This window comes from Coenobita brevimanus, chromosome 40 (genome assembly GCF_032717465.1).
Source record: "Coenobita brevimanus isolate Jiangsu-jjx chromosome 40, ASM3271746v2, whole genome shotgun sequence".
NCBI lineage: Eukaryota > Metazoa > Arthropoda > Malacostraca > Decapoda > Coenobitidae > Coenobita > Coenobita brevimanus.
In genome coordinates, this window is record NC_136993.1 from 60,246,449 (window position 1) to 60,269,885 (window position 23,437).

General features: G+C 42.4%; 1 protein-coding gene across 1 annotated transcript; it reads right to left on the reverse strand.

The window, feature by feature from the left end:
* Positions 1-23: 23 nt before the first annotated feature.
* Positions 24-22,660, reverse strand: LOC145397152 (uncharacterized; the record flags this gene model as incomplete). The annotated part of the gene is made up of 3 exons (XM_080270349.1): positions 22,476-22,660; positions 2,778-2,924; positions 24-153 (listed from the first exon to the last, which is right to left on the reverse strand). Coding segments are annotated over exons 1-3 (462 nt in total), but the record flags the coding sequence as incomplete, so codon positions are not given.
* Positions 22,661-23,437: the final 777 nt, after the last annotated feature.

A 23,437-nucleotide genomic window follows, 5' to 3' on the forward strand; every position in this document is an offset into this window, starting at 1 on the left:
GATTCATGGACAGGGAGGTGTACTGCGAAGTATATGGCGTGGATGGTGTTGCGGAGGCTGGGGTGGAGCAGGACGGTCTCCACTCCTGCCTTCCCACCCACCACCATCACCCGCGTCTCAGGCAGCTTCCACAACCCACCACGCTCCACCAGCCTAAATGAAAGAGCAATGAAAATATCTGGCTTCGAATAATGTGTGTATGGCGAGAGTACTATTTCTGGGTGAAGAAAGGGAAACTGTAAATGCAATAAACACAAGTATCGCGGGACGTATCGCTTTACTAAAGTCTGATGTGTGGGACAACCATTGTTATATATGGGCAACCCTGTAATTGATGTTTCTGCACGTAGCATCCTTGGCTGTGTGTGTGTGTGTGTGTGTGTGTGTGTGTGTGTGTGTGTGTGTGTGTGTGTGTTTTCCTCATTAAGTAACAGGGACAAAACAGTCATATCCACTGAACTTGTGTGTTGACTACAAATACTGGTAAATATATGGTTATAATATATGAGAGGAGAAAGTTTGAAGTGTTTGATTTCAGGTGGGAGTATAAGGTAACCAAAGAGAAATCATGGCTGTAGAATCAAGACGGCATATGGGGTGTTGGAGGAAAATGGGCCATTTCAATTACCATGGCAGTGTAAAACAAAAATAGTGTATATACCGTCAGCACGTACGAGTACTATAGTCCATAAATTGTCCATATCTTGTCACTAATCTGTCGGAATGTAAGGTGCAGGGGGATGGGAATATCATCGTTACCAATTGCCATCCTTTATGACGTTGACTAGGATCGTACACATGGCCACGCAGTGCATCCTGGGTGGAACAGCTGCGGCGTCCACCCGAGGGTCAAACCAACTCATATATCCCTACAGGTTGCCTTGACAGTGACCGTGGACCCACCTTGGTAGGTCGCTGTCTACCTACCACGAGGGGATTCCTTACACTTGTGTGTACCGTACTATACATTCCAGGTTTAAGCAACTGCATCAGCAACAACAACAACCCTGCAAATTAATATTTAGTAAACTATGCATTGGCTTGAAAAAGGAGGTAGCCTACTGTAAAGCATGAACAGTTATAGGAGCCGTCTCCACAACACGCATAAATTCCACAGGTGAATATTTGGACTAATCTCTACATCATCAGGTGAGACAAAGGAGGAGACGGAATGGAGATTGCATAACGGATGGGAAAGGAGATTGACCAATTGTAATCTGATGTCAGAGTTAGTATTTGAACTGCCCGTTTGTTCGTGGCCGGGCCATACATTAGCCCGGTCGGTGGGGGTGAGCTTTTTCGTAGTCAGGGGTAAGTCAGCGTCCTGAGGGGCTGCCCAACACACACGCCCTGTCTTCTGCTTTTTTTTTTTTTTTTTTTTTTTTTTTTTTTTTGGTGTGTGTTGAACCGCCCAACTGGTCAACTTTCACAGCCTCTTATCAAGAAAATCTGATGACTTGGTGGTAGAAAGAAAATTTAATATGCGCTGAATTTAAGTCTATGGACAAAGGTGAGGGACACAGGTAACTTTATTGCACACAGAGATTTAATTAGTGACTGCACAAGGCCAGATAAAAACACGAAACTGTATGTACAGATTTACCAGAGCTCTCAGTTAAGCAAGTAGGACTTACACAAGAAGAAAATGTCATCTGTCAGACGTTACTATTCACTGTTGTGACTCTAAAGACTATGCATCACTAGTACGCTCAGTATGGAGGAAAGTCAGCTTTGAAAATTGAAAGAGTTGCCATAAAGACTTAGAGCACAACATTCGTAATTTTTTTTACAGTGTGATATGTGAATGAGGGGTTGCTTGGGATGTTCTTTGAAAGTTAGTGAAATAAAGAAACTGAAACTGTTTCCTGCGTAGCACTACCTGAAAGGCACTGTGAAGGCAAGTGTAAGTGTGAAGTTTTTGTGTTCTAGTCTACTGTGTCCTCTTTCAGGTGCTATTGGAAGAAGAGTTGAAATTTTTGCTCTTTTGCATTGACATCATTCACCATGATAGTCGATCAGGGTAAGTAAGGTTGACGTGACGATGCTTGGCCCTCAGTCATCATGTATCGGTGATTACAACAGACAGGTTGTCATTAGCATCCTGATGGACCGTAATGACTTGGAGAGTGTACAGCAAGTGACCCGGAGGATCACTAAAACCGAATTGGGGTCATCGTTGCAGGGATGTGTGGCTACCCAAGACATTATACTAGCCTACCACCTGCAGAAGACCATACCCTGTTATGTGTTCTGGCTGCTCGTTTTTTGCAGGAAGGTTTACCTTGTACTCGTATCTTGCCTGTCCACTCCCTTGGATTCTTAATGAGCCCCATGTAAGCTCTCATAACCCAGTTCCATTGAAAGTTATTTCCTTGGACCGTATAATTGCTTCAGTAGCTTTCTCTTTTATAAAGGTCTGCACCCCTAGTGATCTTAGGGGCAGGACTATTGGTGGCTGTTTCAGTGGATTCGTAGGCAGAGCTATTATCTGCGTTTTGGTTGACTATTCTGGTCTGGAAGCAAGCCAGTCAGCATGGTGTTGGATTTACATAGTAAAGGAAAGGTTGGGAACAAGGCTGTTCTTGATAGAATAGCTCTGTATAGGTTTTCTTGCTCCGATACAATTACTGTAGAGTTTCATGGAGATTGTTTCTGATACAGTGAGAGAAGTCTTGCTTAAAACAATGTAATAAAATCAGATAGTATTGCCAGGATTAAAATATAATATACACTTACATGGCTCTTAAGTACTATTAAATACAGCTAAAGAATATTACCCAAGTGCCATGTTGGTGGAGTTATTATTATTGCTGATATGTATGATGAGTGTCCGACAGGTGGTCCTGGGTTCCCCCCACAGCCCCTGGGGGATGTCCTGCTGCTCCACTGACCCTGCCACCACCACCACTCCAATACCCACATGCCTGAAACAGACAGTATCACACTATATAAAAGGAATTTTATTAACACTTCACTGCACTTAGCCTTTCAGCCATAGAACATTATTTTTTTCCCATCATCTAATTTTTTTCAGGGCATATCAAAATACACGCTTATTTGGAAAGTCTGTTTACTTATACTGCTTTTACCCCGAATGTCCTTTTCTTCAGCCAAAACCTCTATGCATTTAAACTACTTCTTCCACCAAGTGGTTAAATCTCTCTTGCTGCCCCTTTACGAGCATCATTTCAAGCACCATTCTTTCACGTGTCTGTCTACCAACACAAAGTCAGTAAGTCTCCCTTCTACCTATCCAGTCAATGTGCCACGTATAATTTCATTTACCTCAGACATCGTTTTTTATTATTCTATCTCCCACCTTGCATTCAAGTCCCCCACAACCATTACTAACTCTTTTTACCCAGAGCATTTTAGGTTCACTTCCATTAACCCTATCCATATTGTATCATTGATTTGAATTTTCTTCACCACATTGTCAAGAGGAACTGGTCATATCCCACCTCGTATTCATTACTGTGATCTTAGTTTACATAAATTTTGCAATCAACCTCTTAGAAACATCCCACACAAACTCCCACAACCCACCTTTTGCAGTTGGCTAATGCAACCCCTTTGTTCTTTTACTCTTTAATTCACTACATATTTTCTTTCCCTTTTTGTCACTTATTCCATTGGTGTAAAGATTAGTTTCACTTGGAGCCAGTAATTCCTCTTTCCCTGCATACTGTAGGGCAAAATTCTTAATAGAACTGAGCAGTTATACGTGCAGAAAGTGGTGCCTGGTTGAGAATGTGGTTACAGTGCTATTGTTAAGAGAAAGCATGTGCCTTTGAGGGCCTATCTGACAACTAAATACTTGAAAAAATTACATCGGTTTTTGAACCGTGTTTTGCTATGCACAAAACAAACGATGTATGCACTGACTCATGAAGCAATTGCTCCGTCAGAAATGTATGAAACCACAGAAAAGCCTCGCCGCATTTTCTGCACAGTGTAGCACAAGTGGGAACAAATATTAGGCGTCAAAGCTCCCCACTGTAAAATTTAAATCGACATAAGGTTGAAACGAGCCCATCTGTGACCCAGTTCTAACTATCCTGCCAAATTTCACTGAATTCATATTTCCGTTTGGGATGCACTACACACACACACACACACACACACACACACACACACTGAGGAAGGGTTACCTTGACTTGATGGTGGTGTGACTTGAAGCATGACTGGCAATGCCACCTACTCTGGGGGCCTGCCCACCTTTTTAGGGTCACTGGTACCAATGATGTTGCCCAACCTTGCATGTCCTCCATCTTGGCATGGCTTTTGCCTCCCCACTTGTTTGCCAACCTTGCATGTCCTCCATCTTGGCATGGCTTTTGCCTCCCCACTTGTTTGCTGTGTGTGGCCTCCCGTAATATTGGGAAATGGTTGTCCTGAGGGTTGAGGAATCCTGCATGATGCGTCCTGCAACTACTGTAGCAACACACCTCTTTGGTCACCTCTTTTGGCTAGATGAGAGGCCTGGTTGGGCCCGACCAAGTCATTCGGCCAGTCACTTGCTTGCTAAGGTCAAGTGGGCATTGGGGGGGGGGGTGCCTGGTGGCTTCTATTGTCCTAGAGTCTCTCTTGTCTAGGTTCCTTGATGGTTACCTGTCTATACTACAGTGCTTCATTAACACTTGGGTCACCAGCCATTTTATCCCTGGTATATGACCTTTCTTTTTTGGGGGGCTCCGTGGTGTGTGGGAGGGTGAGGAAGTGAAGCATTTTGTGCAGTTTATGGCTTTGCTCTGTACTAATTCTGTTGACAACTCTACTTCTGTCCGTGGATTTTTAAACTCATCACCTCTGATAGCCACTCTGGAACATTTCCAAGCCCCTGGGGATGGTCTTCATTAGCTACAGCATCCAACAGGATCTGAGGGTTAGAGTGGCACTGCAGTCAGGCTTAGACGAAACAGTGCCTGATTCATATGTGAAATACTCGTATCTAGTAGTGAGATTCTCTGTGTGTGGGTCAGTATTAGATTTTGACATTCTTAACTTGCACTGTGCCATTGTTGCTTATTGTGGCCATGAACCAAAAATCTCTTCCCAGGTGGATGGAAGCATCCTTGCTGAGATGTCCTTCCAAGTGAAGAGCTCCCATCTACAGGCTATGACCACTGTTTCTGGTAACGATATTTCTTGTGTTCCCCATGCTAACTTCAACCAGTGTAATGGTGTAATTATTTCCCGTGACCTTCGATACTCAAAGACACGATTGTTGGAGGAAGTGCGATCTTATAATGTGGTGACTGATGCCTGCAGAAGAAAATAGATGGTATTATGACCCCAATTGCAACCTTGTTCCTGAGATGCAAGTTAACGTTGCTTTCTGTGAAACTTGCGTGGCTATCACCTGTGGAGCCATACATTCCTACCCCAAAATGATGTTTCCACTGTCAAGGATATGGACATGTTAGCTTCTTTTGCAGCTGTGCGCAGGCTGGCTTTATGGGTGTCTGTCTCCTGCGGTGGCTCAAGCCATACTGGTGACTGTCCAGTACTCCTTGAATACTATCGTCAAGCGTTTCCCCATGCTGTATTTCCTTGACACTGTCTGTTACTTGGAGGAGATTTCATCCATCCATATGAGTGAGAAAGATTTGTTTCCAGAAGCAAAGAGAAGGTCCCAGACTCTCTTTTACCAGCTCGAGGTTACATATTCTTCTGTCCTTTCTGATGCTCCTATGTGCCGTCCTGTGTCTCAGACGCTGCCTCGATCTGCTCCATTGCGCACATCTTCATCTGACAATTTGAAGGATGCTGTTCCCGTGGTTAGTACTGCTTGTGGGATTGGTGTTCACTCACTTTCTTCTCTGACTGTTTCTGTCCCCACTTCGGTGGTGGAGGTTTGCCTACTTCAGTGGTGTTGGTGGATATCCACGTTGACGACACAGACAGTAATCAGAAATCAGTGAGGAGTCTCGTGGACAAGGGGCGAATGCGCCACCCCCATCAAAAATGAGTTATGCATGTTTTCCGATAGATGGAAGCACTGAAAATCTCGTGGTGAAGAGCGTTTTCCGATTCCGACCCATGTGGGTTCAGAATTCTAGGTTCAATCTCCCTTGTTTTGCACACGTGGAGGGGAGTATGAGGAGGGCGGGGAGGGTCTGCGATTTCAGAGCGGTAGGGGCGAATGTCGGCACGCGCCCAGCCAATGGGCGAGCGGCTCCCTCTGTCAGAGTTAAAGGGCCGCCTCTCAGCCTATCAGACGCGCGCTAGCACCCCCGCTAGTCATCCCGCCAAGCACGTGAGTGAAGCCTGGCTTTGTTTACACTCCGATGATGTCCTCAACTACTAACCATTAGGCCCTCCCCCCCTCTTCATCTTGGTGTGCGGTTGGAGTTGTAAATAGTTGGTGAGTATTATAACTTCATTGTGTCAGTCATTAACAATATAATGGTTATCATACACACAATAAAACAACCTGTTGCCGATAAGGAGATGAAAATATTTAATTAATAATTATAGGAAAAATATTAATTATAGGAATTTTTGGCTGAAAATTTCACAGTATCTTAGTTTCATTTACATCTAATACAGGAATGAATTTCAAGTTGATTGAACAATAATTACTATATCCTGAAAAAACACCATCGCGTGTTTTACTGTGTGTGTGTGTGTGTGTGTGTGTGTGTGTGTGTGTGTGTGTGTTTTCATTTTTTCCTGCAGTATAAATTTGCCTCTTTCAGAGGATTCTAATGATATATAATAACATGCTATTCTATAATATTCTATGTCTGCCACCTATTCCTGAACTTTAAACGCTCATAACTAAAAAAAAAAAAAAATGGCGCATTCACCCTTTGTCCACGAGACGCCTCGTATCTCCTTGTCCTACATTATCAAGCCTCCCCAAGGTTCATTGTTTACCTAGCAAGCATCACCATGGTTCTTCAGAGTTCTGTGACCCTGAAGACTGTCCACCTAATGTCTTTGTTGTGGAACCTTGTGTGGGCCTCTTTGCTGTCCCCTCTGCCCTTGAGTATTTGGAGCCTAACCAGGTGGAGGTTTATGTCGGTGTTTCGACTATGGACCTGCCCCGACTTAAAAACGGTGTTGCATGGATCGTTGGTGCTTCAGTTCTGCTGCATAGGATATCACCCTCACAGTGTTCTGGTTCTGTGGAATCTGCTCCTACCTGTGAGGCTGATGGTTCACCGAGGTGGCTTACAAGCCACGTTTCAGGCAACCTGTTCTTCTGCCTCAGAGAAAGGTTGATGGAGGACTTCCTTCTTCAACGTCCTCACATTTACCTTCAGATCACCAGCACAATGTGCAGGTTCCTGGTGCTTGGCAATCTCTTTCTAAGGGCTTTCCTAAGCATGAATCCAAACATGCTTGCTTGTCAAGGACTGTACACTTCCGCATTCAATCGTGATCCTCCCTCTGCTATAGATTCTATTATTCAGTGGAATTATCAGGGTTTTATATGCCAGGTGGTAGGACTCATGTTCCACAATTTTATCCCGTATGCACGTCCTTCTGGTTACAATGCCTTTTACTCTGATCTGGTCCGAGGCCACGTTTGTCACTGAAGGGCCACTATCTTCCATCGCCATGATGTTCCATTCACTCATCTGGACTTTTCCAGTCCCTTGCAAGCTGTTCCTGTCCGAGAGTTTCTGCATTGTCAGTGTACAGTTTGTAGTCTTTATCTTCCCCCAAGTGTGACTGTTGAAAGGGCGGCTCTGAAACACCTTCTTCATGGCCTTCCATTTTGTAGGCAACGTGAATGGTCATCATCCACTGTGGAGTGGCAATGAGGCCAGCCCTCGGGGTGTTATGTTGGCTTCCTTGGTGGAGGATGAGGAGTTGGGTGTTTTAAATTCCAATGAGATTATGTATTTCCATAACCAGACAGGGACTTTTTACTGCTAATGATATGTCCCTGTGCTCAGCTGATGCTGTTTTAGATTTTAACTGAGATATGTTGCCAGAACTGAATGGGAGCGACCATTTCCCATTACTTTCAACTGCTCCTGAGGGTGAACCTCAGCCTCGTCTTCCTCACTGGAGCCTGGACAAGGCAGACTAGTCACTTTTCAATGAATTATGCTCCGTTGACCATTCTGTCAAAGATTTTGGCTATCTTTCTGAGACGGTGTCTTATTTCACTGATGTGGTTTTCTGAGAAGGACAGGTCAGTTTCTTAAATGTCCAGTTCCTCAGTGGAACCCTGAGTGCAGTTCCACAGTGAGAGCGGAACAAGGTACCTTCTCTCAGCTTCGTCGCCACCATGGGGATCCTCAGTATTTGGTGGCTGATCAAAGGGTGCGAGCTCATGTGCAGTGGGTTTTAAAGGAGGCCGGATGTTTGTCCTGTAAGTGTTATGTTTCCTCCATCATCTCAAGGACTTCCCTCACTCAGGTGTGGAACCGGATGAGGAAAATACCTGGCAAATTTACAATTCCCTCCTCTCCTGTTCTATCTGTAGCAGGTGGAACTGTGGCTGATCCTTTTGCTGTTCCAAAGATGCTTGTTGATCATGTTCCCAGCATGTCACAGAAGGATACAGATTCACCTTCGGAATGCCACCGTTGGTGCCTAGAGTGTCGTGGTCTCAGTTTTGCCTCTTCTGCGGGAAAATCTTAGTGCACGTCCATACTTGTACTCGAACATGTGTTGACAACACAGCTCGCAACATGTTTGGATACATGTATGCAACAGTATTTGGACAGATGTATGCAAATATGTTACAGTGAAGTTTCAAACCTGGTGGAAGCAGAGAGAATGGGATAAGTGTGTCCATACGAGACAGCTGAGACTTCATCATGATGTTTTCAACATGATCTGGATGCTGCTGTTCCCAGCATGTTTGCATCTTGTTCGTTATTGTGTTGTTTACATATTGCCAGTACTTGTTCCAGTGCATGTGTGAATGTTTCCTTATACAGTAAGGCCACCTTTTCTATTTCTGAACTCCAGGCCACTTTGTCGCAGTGCCATGATTCCTCTCCTGGCTGTGATCATATTCCTTATGCCTTTTTACGTCACCTGTCCAATGAGTCTCTTCCGTTTTTATTGTCATTGTTTCTTAAGAAATACTCGCCCAGTATCCCTGCTTGTCGTAAAAGGCGACTGAAAGGGTTGGCGGAGGGTTAGTGCCCCTCCCCGGAAAACAACTAACTAAAAAAACAAACAAGAAGCCTCGGACAAGGACTGACCAAATGATGACGACCAAGGACCGGACAAAGGACTTGGTAATGGCAACTTGGAATGTAAGAGGAGCGAATGATGAGGTGAAAGAGAGAGAGATTGTCCAGGTGCTTGAGGGTGCGAAAGTGGATGTATGTGGAATAACTGAAACAAAATGGAGAGGAGAAAGTGTGAGAGAATGGGAGTATGGATGGGGTATATGTGCAGGAGTAGATGAGAATGAGAGGGCAAAGGAAGGAGTGTGTATAGTTGTGAGTAAAAGATGGAAGAAGAGCATAAGACAGTATGGATCAGTTGGGTCAAGGATTGTGTGGGTAAAGTTGAAAGTTGGAATACAAATGTGGGCGATTGTGTGTGTGTATGCGCCAACGCAAGATCGTGCTAGAAGAGTGAGAGAAGAGTTCTGGACAAATGTGGAAGTGTGCATGGAAAAGTTTGGAAGGAATGAGAGAGTGTTTTTGATTGGTGATATGAATGGTAAAGTTGGTAATGTGAAGGTGAATGGAATGGTTGGTGAGTGGGGTGTGCCTGCCGAGATAGATGAGAATGGGAGTGCGTTAGTGGACATTTGTGCTGGGAGGGGGTTGGTGATAGCCAATACCCTCTTCAGGCATAAAATGATCCACAGGTATACATGGCGAGTGATGAGAAGGGTGGGTGGTGAACTGAATGAAAGGAAGGCAATGATTGATTATGTGTGTGTGGATGAAAGGATGCAAGAGCGTATAGAGGTTGGGGGAGTGGACTTTCTGACCACTACTTGGTGGTGGCCAGAATTAGGATGCAAGTGAGATGGAGGAATAGAAGAAGGGAAAGACGAGAGGAAGGAGTAGTTGCAAGGAGAGTGGAAAGGTTACAAGAGGATGAGAAAAAGGCAGAGTATAAGAGAGAAATGGAGGAACGATTGGGCAAATATGAATTGGAGCAGATGGGAGACGTGGAAGGTGTGTGTAAGATATTTACAGAAGAAATATGTGCAGCATGTGATGTGGTGTGTGGAAGGAAGAGAAGGCGGAGGGGGGTGCAAGGAACAGCGTGGTGGACTGAAGAGGTGAAACAGGCTGTGGCACAAAAGAAGAAAGCATACAATGAATGGGTGAGAAATAGGGGCGTGGAAGAAGTTGAGAGGCGGAAGAGAGAGTTATATGTGGAAAGGAAGAGAGAGGTGAAAAGATTAGTAAGAGAGAGTAAGAAGAGAGTGGATGAGGAATTTGGAAGGAATTTGAGTGTAAAGTGGAGGGACTGTAAGAAAATGTTCTGGAGAGAAGTGAAAAGAGTAAGACAGGGTGGAAGTGAAGTTAGCAGGGGAGTGAAAGATAAAAATGGTAGATTACTAGTGGAGAAGGGAGAAAAAGTGAGCAGATGGAGAGAACACTTTAAGGAATTGTTGAACATAGAGGATTGAAGTAATGCGAGTATAAGTGGCTGGGGAATGGCTGGGAGAAGGAGGGAGGTGAGAAGACAGGAAGAAATCAGTAGGATAGAAGTTGTGGAAGCAATGAAGAAAGTTAAATCGGGGAAAGCCCCAGGAATTGATGGAGTGTGTGGTGAAATGCTGAAGCATGAGGGAGAGATAGTAGTAGAATGGATGTGGAAGATGTGCAGATTGGCCTGGGAGGAAGGTAGAGTCCCGGAGGATTGGAAGTCAGGTATAATTATTCCCTTGTACAAAGGAAAAGGGGAAAAAGAAGTGTGTGGTAATCATAGGGGCATTTGTCTTCTTAGTATAATAGGAAAAGTGTATGGTAGGATACTTATAGACAGAGTTAGAGAAAGAACAGAGAAATTAGTTGGAGAAGAACAGGGAGGCTTTAGGAAGGGAAGAGGTTGTGTAGATCAGATATTCATTCTTAGATCTTTAGTGGAAAAGTTTCTAGAGAAGGGAAAGAAGTTGTATGCGGCTTTCATGGATTTGGAGAAAGCATATGACAGGGTGGATAGACAAGGATTGTGGAAAGTGTTAAGAATATATGGAGTAGATGGGAAGTTGTTGAATGCTGTGAAGAGTATGTACGATGGTGCGAAGGCTGCAGTGCGTGTGGATGGTGAACTAAGTGAATTTTTCTCTTTGAAAGTTGTTTTGAAACAGGGATGTGTCATGTCTCCATGGTTGTTCAATCTGTACATGGATGGGGTAATAAAAGAGGTACAAGGTAGGGTAGTGGATATTGGAGTGGCCCTGGTGAGAGAGGATAGTGTTTGGAAACTCCCTGTACTGTTGTTTGCAGATGATACTGTGTTGTTGAGTGAAGACGAAGGGGAGCTGCAAGGCTTGGTGGATGAGTTTGAGAGAGTGTGTAAGAAACGGAACCTAAAGGTGAATGTAGGGAAGAGTAAAGTGATGGTCTTTGAGAGAGGTGAAGTTAGTAAATGTACAGCGAGGTTAGATGGTGATGAATTGGAAAATGTGAGTACGTTTAAGTATTTGGGTAGTGTGATGAGTAAGGATGGAGGTTTGGAGGGTGAAGTGCTTGAAAGGGTACAGCAGGGAAGAAAGGTTGCTGGTTCCTTGAAAGCAGTGATAAGAAACAGGGAAGTGAGCATGGAAGTGAAAAAGTTACTACATGACAGTATTGTGATACCAACTCTAACGTACGGAAGTGAAGTTTGGACATTGTTGGAAGGACACAAGTCAAGAGTGAGAGCAGTGGAAATGAGTTATTTAAGAGGAGCCTGTGGAGTCAGGTGGAGAGACAGGCTGACGAATGAGGATATAAAGGAGCGTTGTGGTGTGGATGTGGATGTGATAGGAAGCGTTATGAGGAACACACTGAGGTGATTTGGCCATGTGGAGAGGATGGAGGGTGAAAGACTGACGAAGAGAGTGTATGTGAGTGAGGTGGAGGGGGGAAGAGGGAGGGGGAGGCCGAGGATGAGATGGAGGGATGGGGTGGAGAGGTATATGAGAGAGGGGGGTGTGAGTTGGGAGCAGGGCAGTGAAATGGCTGGGGACAGGGCGACTTGGAGGCGATTTGTTTGTGGCCACCCCAAACGGGATTGAGGTGTCTGGCAATAGATAGATAGATAGATAGTTTCTTAAGATCATGGGTAGTTGTCAGTTTCTGGCTTGTTGGGTTGCTGCTGTAGTTAAACTCATCCCCACGTCAGGTACGGAGCACCTACAGGTGACGAATTATCAGCCTGTATCTCTGACTTCTTGTATGTGTACGGTCTTGGAAAAGATGGCCAATGGTCGGCTTGTGTGGTTTTTGGAGAGAGGTAACTTCATATCCGCTGTCCAGTGTGGTTTTAATAAAATGCGGTTTATCTCTGAAGTCCTAGTGGCCTTGGAATCTCTTGGCTGTGTGGCCTTCTCCGCTAATCAACACCAGGTCTCGTTTCTGTTTGATCTGGAGCAGGCAAATCACATTCCCTGGCATCATAACATTTTTCTTTCTTTCATGAGTTTTGTCCTCGTGGACGCATGCTTCATTTTATTCAGCAGTTTATATCTAACTATTTTTTAAGGGTCTGAGTGAGGGGAGTGAGGGTACTACCTACTGCCCATCAACAGTGTAACCAATGTACTTCCAGGTGGCTTATGTGGTTCACTGTATATGGATGACCTTTCAATTTCCCTCATTGCATCTCGATTTTCTATAGCTGAGATTAAGTTAGAGCTGGCTCTTAATAGAGTTCCTTATGATTTCCGTTTTTCATCAACAAAGGTAGTGGCTATGCATTTTTGTAATCCATGTGGGATTCATGCAAACCCTAAGCTGTATCCCCAAGGTCGCAGAATCTCTGGTGTGGAAAATATTGGGTTTCTGGGTATTTGATAGATGACTGATTATCTTTCCTCATGTGCATTATGCCAAGGCAAAATGTATTAAGGCCTTGAGTCTTCTGAGAGTTTTGGCTCATACCTTCAGGGGTGCTGACCAATGTTGCCAGATCAGAAACACAGGATTATCGTACAGAGACCATATAATAATGGAATTTTCACCAAAATTATCGTACACACACAAACACTTGATGCACACACTCACACATACACAATTTATATATATATATATATATATATATATATATATATATATATATATATATATATATATATATAGACTGACTCCTCAATCAAGTTTGGGGTGGCAACAAACAAAACGCATCCATCTCTCCCAGTCCACCGCCATATCACGGCCCTGCTCCCAACTCGCACCCACCTCTCTCATATACCTCTCCACCCCATACCTCCCTCTCATCCTCGGCCTCCCCCTCCCTCTTCCCCCTCCACCTCACTCACATACACTCTCTTCGTCAGTCTTTCACCCTCCATCCTCTCCATCTATATATATATATATATATATATATATATATATATATATATATATATATATATATCAGCCATTTTATCGTACACACACAGACACTTGATTCACACACACACACATACACAATTTTATATATATATATATATATATATATATATATATATATATATATGAGAGAGAGAGAGAGAGAGAGTTTATTTACTAAATTTGTGGTATATAACATTCACAGCATATTGATACCGCTTGGGGAGAGGCGGTTGTCTTGTAAGAAAAATGGTAAAAATGTGTTCTATTTCGTTTCATGATTTATTTTTCTTGTAAACTGCTCTTTACCTACCCAACGATTTTTGTTGACCGAAATATTGGTACAGATAATGCCATAAGTTTGACACTGACGGCAGTATTCTAGGTGGATTAGGAGGCTTCGTAGCACATCTTTAGTGATTTTCTTTGTACTTTATCTCTTATTAATTGCACGTACGCTAAACAAGTTTTTCTAGTTTCCATACAGTGTACATCAGCAATAGGACTGGTGTACTGGTACTGGTATTAGCGGGAGTACTTTTATGACATGTCGGCGGGTCACCTAGTAGATTAATCAAGGAGCCATATTTGATAAAGTGGGCTATTTTTTGAGTTCGTTCACGATGTTTTGACAAAAGCAACTACCACTATAAATTCGTTACTGGGGTCCTTGTGGTACATTTTCGGCAGATTGTCACTTTCCCAGGTGGTGCTGGGCCTCACAATAACTAAGTTCAAGGTTGCTGCAAACAGCAGAGTGGTTTTCAGTTTTTTGCAATACTCTCGCACACAGGCACGTAGACACCTGATTTCTGTGTTAAAATATGTGTTTTTTGAGTATGGCTTTCATTAAAATACCATTTAAGTACTTTTAGTAATCGCAGATGATGATTGTGTGGATATGGTGTTTCCTTTGGTTTGGTAATCAGCATTTCTTTGGTCATGAACATGTTTCATTGACATGCTGACAAATTTACATCTATTACAGTGTTATCTGAGCAAAGCATTAGAGAAATAATGCAGAATTTTATTTACTATTTTTTTTTTAATCCTTTCCTTGCAGGTGTGCATGTGAATGCATAGCCATCAGATTCATTGGACACTGCTAGTTTCGTCCTCTTGGCATGATATTCCCTGCTTGCGAGATCTTCCTCGCTGAGCAGATCTCGCATGATCCTTCCTTAACCTTCTTGGCATGATATTCCCTGTTTCTGCACGATATTCCTCGCGGAGCAAATCCTGCATGATCCTTCCTTAACCTTTTGAATTAATATGTAGTCTAACATTCAAAACTGTGGTAAAGCATAAGACATGGAATCAAACCTCCCAGAAATTGAACCGGTCGGTGTCATACCAGCAAAGAGACTAAAATGAAGCATAAATTGGAAACCCTGTATTATCTGCCAAACTTAGAGCACAAAGAAACTTTATAATGGTACTTCTAAAGGATGTGACACATACGAGAAGCATATGATGCACGTGTCACAAATGATGACACCTCAGAATGCCTCATTCACTTACAACATCATGTATCTGATCACAGAACTCATCAGTCAAAGTGGCACAAAGAATGTTATTCGTCATTCGCAAGTAAGTTGAATATACAGGGGATGGTAGAAAGATCACATAGACAGAAACCTACACAAAAACCAGAGACAGCACAACCTCTACCAGAAGCTTCTACCATCACACGTGGACGTGTACCTAATGTGGACTGGAAACAGTGTCAGACAAGGAAGACGCAAGAGGGTTTAAATCAGATCTTGACTGAGAATAGAAATCCTGTCATACATGGCCATGCTGGGTATAATTATGTTTTAAAGCGCAGAATAGGTGTGAACGACCTCACTGCATACGATGCCTATTACCATAGTTCATACAGGAGAAAAGCCGATAAGGAACCATCTTCTTCTAATGCTCCAAGCGCAGATGGCCCGAGGAAATCGTCATTTATGTCTCTCATACACATGTTAGAAGCTGACTTTAGTGCAGGACATGTCTATAGCATGGATGATGTTGTGACAAAATTCAATACTTTGCTTTCTGACACAGGTATTGACGAACATGTTCGATCACAGTATTTGAAAGAGAAGCTAAAGGTTACTTTGGTGACAAGATATGCTTCAGACGACAGAGAAACATGACACAGCCCCTTCTTTTGTTCTCTAATTTGTCATTTACCAGAATTCCTTGCACCACGTGACATCAAAGATAAACGCTGATCTTCTGTCAACACCAGGCCATCCAGGATATGACAACCTTTCCAGGGAGGCTGCAGAGAGATGCATACCTGACAGCCTGTACATTATAGTCAAATGGATCGTAGATCCACAGGAACGAGAAATTGACCTTGAGATCCCTCCAAAGCATGACCAAACTGGGAAGTACCAACAACGGATATTAAATGTTTGCCAAGCTATTGTTAATGCAGCATCCAAAGGCCGGAAGAACACTCCGAAACAAATTGGGACAGGTCTCTATGTTTATCATGCCACACGGTCAAACCATTTAGTCAACTATCTGCATGGCACTGGTGACAGTGTCAGTTATGACATGGTGGAGAGGATTACTACCTCTTTTGCTGCAAAACAACTGGAACGCTATGCAGAGAATGATAACACCTTCATACCCCAAAATGTGGTCCCTGGTCGGTTTGTATAGTTCTCTACAGACAATCTTGACTTGCTGGAAGAAACACTGGATGGAAAAGGAACTTTTCATATCACTCAAGTGGGTGCTTTCCAGCGAGGGCCTCAACTAGATGTTGCCAATGTTGATTCAACCATCGATCGTGACAGATCACTTCGAAACGTTTCAACTGAATTCCAGGAGATAATTTAGTCTAGAGCACCAGTAAAACAGGTTCCCCCACAGTTTGTTGAGCCAGTGAATCCTGCTGAATTCTTCCAATCACTCTGTGACTCTTCTGAATACAGAGCTCAAAACTTGGCTTGGATGATATCTAGATTGTATGGTAATGAAGCACAGAAGGTACCAGCATGGACAGGCTTCAAGCAGATTACATCATCGGTGTCAGTTCCAACTAGTATTATTAGTTATCTGCCTATCATCCAAACACCAGCACACCAGCTAAACATCATTTTCACTGTGTTGCTGAGGTGCAAGAAGATAGCAGCTAAGCTTGGTGAGCATGAAACAGTTGTTACCTTTATGGAGCTCTCTACTGTAAAGCAAATGAGCTGGCATGGGCTCATCCAGAACAGCTGGGTGGTGTCGTGGTAAAACTGGGCGGATTCCATATAACAAACAATTTTCTGGGTGTGATGGGAAAGCACATGGCGAAGTCTGGACCGGTTCCTGTAAAATTACTAAGCAATATGGTTTGACTTCTACTTAAGTCCCAGCCTGGAGTACTTTACTGAGTGGACTACTTAAGTGCTACCATCGATACTGCTTAGCGCTCCACTCAGCAAAGTAATGTACGAAAGTCCTAAGTGTAGTACGGCTGGATGAAAAGCAGTGCATAGCAAAATCATGATGTGTAAAACAATGAATTATTTCAAACAGAGTGAATGACCAATCAAAATTTTGTTACTAACTTCACAAGTAGGAGGTACTACAGTTTTCTGAGTATCGAGTGCAGAGTGAGATTTGAATTTGTTGGTAGTATGTCTGTCACCGACTTACCGTCGTTATACTTTGATTTGTTCCATCTCAAGACGTTTGTTCGTATTTTACTCATGTATTTTGTTTTACTGGATGGAAATGGTAAACATTTTATTACTGCTGGGTATAGCAATGTTCTCAATGAGGTTTTACGTAAGTGAAAACTCAATATCACCTACTGAAGTTTCCCTGTACAGATATGGACGTCTCCCTGATCTTTTACACATGTGTTCTGATTTACTGGATGATCAAGATAAAGAATCATCAAACTTCGTTTAGAATCTTTGGCTTCACCTAACAACGACGCCGTCAGACGGGCAGTCGTTTCTCCAGACAAAACATAGACGGTTGCCTGTGTTCAAGACATTTCCCTGGTGTTTTATAATTATACTTTACTTGATTGAATGCATGTGATAAAGAATGGTTACCATGCGCCAAAACTAGTGCTGAATATGATTACAAAATTCATTCTGAATCCCTTCACGACCTCACATTGACGAGTCGCTCGTTTCCTCGTCAAAACATGGATAGATTAGGTTAGGTTATGATCGGTTCCCCACTCTTTATGCTTGCATAACGTTTCCCAGTTATTTTGTACATGTATTCTAATTTACTGCATGTAATAAGACAGAGTAATTACCACTGAGCACAGACATAACTGAAATTTAGCACCATTGTGGATCGTTTGCATGACCTTGGCTGGTCATTTCCCCGTCAAACACTGGTTAGGTTAGGTTATGGACGGTATTCGTAAAATACATTTTCTTGTTTTTTTGCTGTTATTCTACAAGCATATTCTAATATGTTGAAGGATTATGAAACAGAATAATTACCAGGGGGCACAGCTACAGCTAAATTTTTGACACAGTTGGGTTAGGTTATGACCGCTTTTCCATTTAATGTGCTTACAAATCATTTCGCGGTTATTTTGTACATATCCACTAATTTATTGAATGAATATACTAGTAATGAAGACTCATCACCATGGGGTAGAGCTGCAGCTGAATGTTGGGACAAAATTATTTGCGAATCGCTTCCATCACATCACACAAAATTATTCTTCGGTTAGTGTGGCATACTGTTCTCCGCATCTTTTTTCCTGTAAAACAGCCACAGTATCTGCAACAGTACGACACAAGCTTTGTTATATTTGACTGATAAGTTGTGGCTGAATGGTGGAAAAACGTTCAACGGGGAAATGTTTAACAGAAATTGTTTGTACATGAGAAAAGAGTAAAAGATTATCTCCATTAAACAGCTGCATCTTTCTAATTTCTAAGTAACAAAGTATTGCAAATACTTTCATTTCTGCGCTAGTGATCTTGCATAGGTTGTTTGTGTGTGGTGTAACATCTCCAAATCTATCATTATACTGTAATATTATTTCAACTTGGTCTTATTTTTATATATTAATTCGTTAGAAACGCCATACATAGGCCTAAAATATCTTTTCTGTTATGTTTCTCTATAAATCATCACCCTTCATATTATCACTCGTTGTTTTTGTTGTGCGGGCATCTTGACTGAGTAAAATGAGAAGCACTTAAGTAACCTCATCGGGCATACTTAAGTTTGTCGTCTACAAAGTGTACTTAAGATCAGTAAGTAGTTTGGTAGGTATCACTTAAGTATTCTGCCCAGACTTAAGTGCAACTCGTGAAAAATTTCGTCTGCTAAGTGTACTTAGCGATACTAATTATTTTTGGTGGTACGGGTGGTCTGGCTGATGCCCTAGTTGAGAATGGTGTTTACAGAGTACTGTTAATAACATATTGTCAGGTAAATCGTGGAATCGAGCTGTGCGTGCTCATAAGCTTACCCTCGAAGCTCTTATGAGGATACTACTAATGAGTTTCAGAAATTGGCAAGAAGCATGTGGTAAGAGCAACTATGATACGTTGGCATATGCAGCTTCCAGACTTGCAGCAACATTCAGTGGAGATGTATTGAAAAACAGCACAGACAGTCAGGAAACACTTCAAGCAATTTGGTGTTCTTGTACCTGTCCTCACTTGGTTACCTTCTGATACAAAAGTGTGTCCTGAACTAGCCACCTGCTCCTGCCAAAGTTTTAAGTGCAACTCCTCCACATGTACTTGTAGCAAAAAATCAGATGAGTTGCTCACTAGCATGTGTATGTGTGAGATCCTGCCAAAACCCCAACAATGCCTTGGTCAGTGAAGCAGTAAATGACAGCGACGAAACAGACATCGATGAGGATATTTGAAAATTTATGGTTGAAAGTGTTTCATATGTCTTTGATTCATTCCTTAGTTTTTTTTTCTTGTGGGTTTTCATATTAGTATGGAAGTACGGAGCCAAATTTTCAAGTTATGTTCAGTTATATTTTACAATATCAACTTCCGAAATAATGCTGGGGCTGAAGGAGATGGATATTATGATGTTTATGCTTTTTTGGTCAAAAACTAATGTAGCTACGGAAACAAATGTCAGACTTGTAATGATGAGTAACTGTAGAAATTTTGTACATATTATGAGAGCATTTTTCTTTTATAAGTCACTCACAGTTGGAGGTTTTGTACAGCTCGCAAATTATCTTTTCCCAAATTTTGTACTCGATACTTGTAAATGAGTCAAAATATTGCAGTAATAGCAAGAGAAATATTGCTATAAAACTACATATTCAAATTGCCTACTGTCTTAGGAAGGAGTTGGTGTATTTTTGTCCATTTATCTTTTTTTGTATTGAAGATATGGAGACATTAGTAAAATAAAGTAACTATTAAGAATGAATACGTGAAATCCTGAAAAAAAGTTGTGATTTCTTAGCTCAGCCCCCTCACAGAAGGTGACAACCTGGTAATATAGGTGTCTCTCAGTCTAATTAGATGAGTTACGTTGGTTGTCACTTCTGGTAAAACGTCAGGAACGAAAAGTTAAAATTGGTGGTCTGGCTCCTGGACTAAATCAGAAAAGTCTGCTTTTTGAGAAATTCAAGTCCTTGAACTGTTCCCTGCCCCGGCCGGGGTTCGAACCTGCGTCTATTAGGACTGCAGGCCGCATCTGCCAATTCTGCCACTCTTATGTAAAGTAAAATGCGACTTTCTATGATGATATTATGCCTTTTCTTTAATCACTAGCATCAACGATGCCTCCTCTCGGTATACTTGACTTATACATCTTTTCGTTCATTTCTTGAGGGCTTAATACAACACCAGTGAATATAAAAAAAGATGAACTTGGTTCTCTCTCTCTCTCTCTCTCTCTCTCTCTCTCTCTCTCTCTCTCTCTCTCTCGTTTTCATTCGTTTTTGGAGATATCGTAAAATTATTGTCCTACGGTAATGAGAAAGGCTTTAGTACCGAAGATTAATTTATCATATATGTACGATAATTATCGTACAAATTGCAACACTGGAGCTAACCGTCAGAACCTACTCCCTTATTCTTTCTGAACTTGACTAAGTATGTTAGGTCTACTCCTTAGCTACAGATGCCCATCCCCAGGTCATAATTCGGTGCATCATGCTGGTGTGCTTTTGGCAACTGGGGCATTCGGGTCATCCCCGATTTTGAATTTGTTGATGGATGCTTATGTCCCTCTTTTCGATTCACGTCGCCAGTCGATGATGATGCTGTGTTGGTATTGTCTTCACCGGTTTCTAGACTCAGTGCCTTGTGTCTTGATGTACCAGGTTTCCCAATCTTCTGATTATGACACTCATCCCAGTGTGCTGAAGCCCTTTGGTTACAGGGTCCGGTCTGTTATGTCAGCCTTCTCTGTTCTTACAGTAGACTGGCAGTTTATCCACATCGAATCCCATGGGTCGGTTTTTTGGCTACTCCCTTGTGTGACATTCTGTAGGTCCCTGATTGTAAAGAGAGCTCATTTCCCTCTCAGGTGTCTCCCTCTCTCTCTTTTAGTATGTACCTCCTATCATGAGGGCTCTGTCCCTGTCCATACTGACGAATCGAAGACTGATACTGGAATAGGCTTTGGTGTCATCTTCTCTTCTTTCAGTCATGGTGTTAGCCCTCCTGCTTTTTATTCAGTGTAGACGATGGAACCGACTGTAATTTTATTTGCTCTCCGAATCACTTTCACTCTCCCCCAACCTGTTTTTTGTTATTTCTAGTGACTCCCGTAGTGATCTCTCTGAACTGGAGTCTTTTAATGCATTTCATCCACTGGCTTTATCAATTACATCTTTTTTTTTTTTAACCATTGTTGCCGTTGTGTGGGCTTTTGTTGGGTCCCAGGCCACGTGGTGGTGTCCGGGAATGAGCGGGCTGATCTGTTGGCTTAGGCAACATCGGCTCGCTCTCCTGCTTCTGTGGGATCACATCCTCCTCTGCAGCAGCTGGCTGTATATGATTTTTACCCTTTTATTGCTGAACGTATTCGGAGTTGTTGGTAGTACCGCTGGGATATGGTGGGGTCTAACAAGATGCGTGCTATTTATGATGAGCTGGGCTCCTTGACTTACCGAGGCTTGTCTTGTCGGTGGGAGACTGCTGTATGCTGATTATGAATTTGCCATATCCGGTTCTCTTATGGATTTTTAATCGAGGGCTCTCTCTCTCCATCCTGTGGGGATTGTTTGGTTCTCCTGACTATTCGGCACTTGGTGGAGTGCCGCTGTTAGTTTGGGATTGACGCCGTCAGTACCTCTCTGAGCTCCAGGGGAATGACGGCTCACATTATCTTGCAATGGTGCATTGGTAGGTGGCCTGTTGTGGAAGGGAGGACCTTTAACTGCTGCATAAGATTTAGTACTCGGTGTATTGTTTTGGTTTCATTGCATCTTTTTGGTGTTTTAGTAATTTTAATGTGTGTTTTTCTGTTCTATTGTTAATATTTCTACTTCTGCTTTTGAGTATTGTCTGCTTTTGTCCTCTGTTGGTGTCTTTTACATTGATATCCGGCGGTGTATGACCCTGGCAGTTTTGCTGCCATTTTTTTTTTATTTAATTAATCAATCAAGAAATCAACCAGGCGGGTGGTAGCTTATACCCTATTTCGTCGGTGCTTGGGAAGGTTACCTGTTTAGTGCTATATGGGAGCGGCAATCCTCAGCCATATAGAGGCAGCTGGACCGCTTCAACGAATTAGTATTCGGTGTTTTGTTGTTGGCGTTTAGTGCTTCTTTTTAGTGTTTTTACTGGGTTTGGTGTTTTTATGTGTTACATTTATAATTGTGGCTTAGATTCTGGTTTGCTTTTTTTGTGTCGTCTTTTGCCTTGATGTCTAACGGCGTATGACCTTGGGAGTTGCGCTGGTAGTGTTCTGTTTAGTTCAATCAGTCAGTCCACACACACACACACACACACACACACACACACACGTGATATTGCTATATGATTACATATAGCAGTATGACAACCAACTAACAGTAAATTATATTATCAACAATGTAATGATTACCTGATGAGTGCTGATACGATAGGTGAGTGTGGTGTGGTGGTAAGGAGCACCAGGTGACAGCTGGTGAGGTGCTGCTCCACCACCTGACCCACCATCTCACTCATTTGCTCCACGCCCACCTCATCAACGCCCACAGCCACATCATGCTCATTCACGCTAACTGCCTTCACCACCATAATAGACATCGCTACCATATGCCACCACACTCGATTACGACAGTATTCCATTTATGTCTGAAAAGAAAAAAAAAGTATCTATCTATCTATATACTTAGGCTGCTTCCCCCAAGAAAAGTGAAACGTAATTGAGATGGATGCAAGTGAATGGACATGAGTCACACCTTTTTTTTTTTTTTTTTATGCTCTTCCATGTATATGGCCGCGGCTTACAGTGTTGGTCATGGCCGTCCTTCTGTCCTTCATTTCATCCGTCCCGTTTTGCGTCTAGCTATTTTCCGAAGAAACTGTTAAAGGTACCTTCATTAAACCTTATACACAGATACATAATGGTGAGAGCATTTCAGCCATGCCAACCTTGAAGACCTTGACCTTCCTTATGACCTTGACCTTACATTTCTTGATTCTCTGTTTTGCGCATTGTCTTCATAATCCACTGCGGGGCATTCATACCCTATCGAAATATATATATATATATATATATATATATATATATATATATATATATATATATATATATATATATATATATATATATATATATTCTTTCTTTTTTTTAAGAAGTCTCTAAAGTATATAAAATAAATCGTAGCATGAAGATACTGTTGTGAATTGTAGAGATAAAATGAGTAACTTAGTGCTGGACCTGGCAACACCAGAAATTCGTGATACGTCACTGTCTTGTATACGAGTAGCCTAATGGACACACCTGCGCCATGCAGCAGTGGCCGTGGAAGCTGAAATGTCGTCACCATCATGAAAAAAGAGTGTTTGATGTGCATTGCA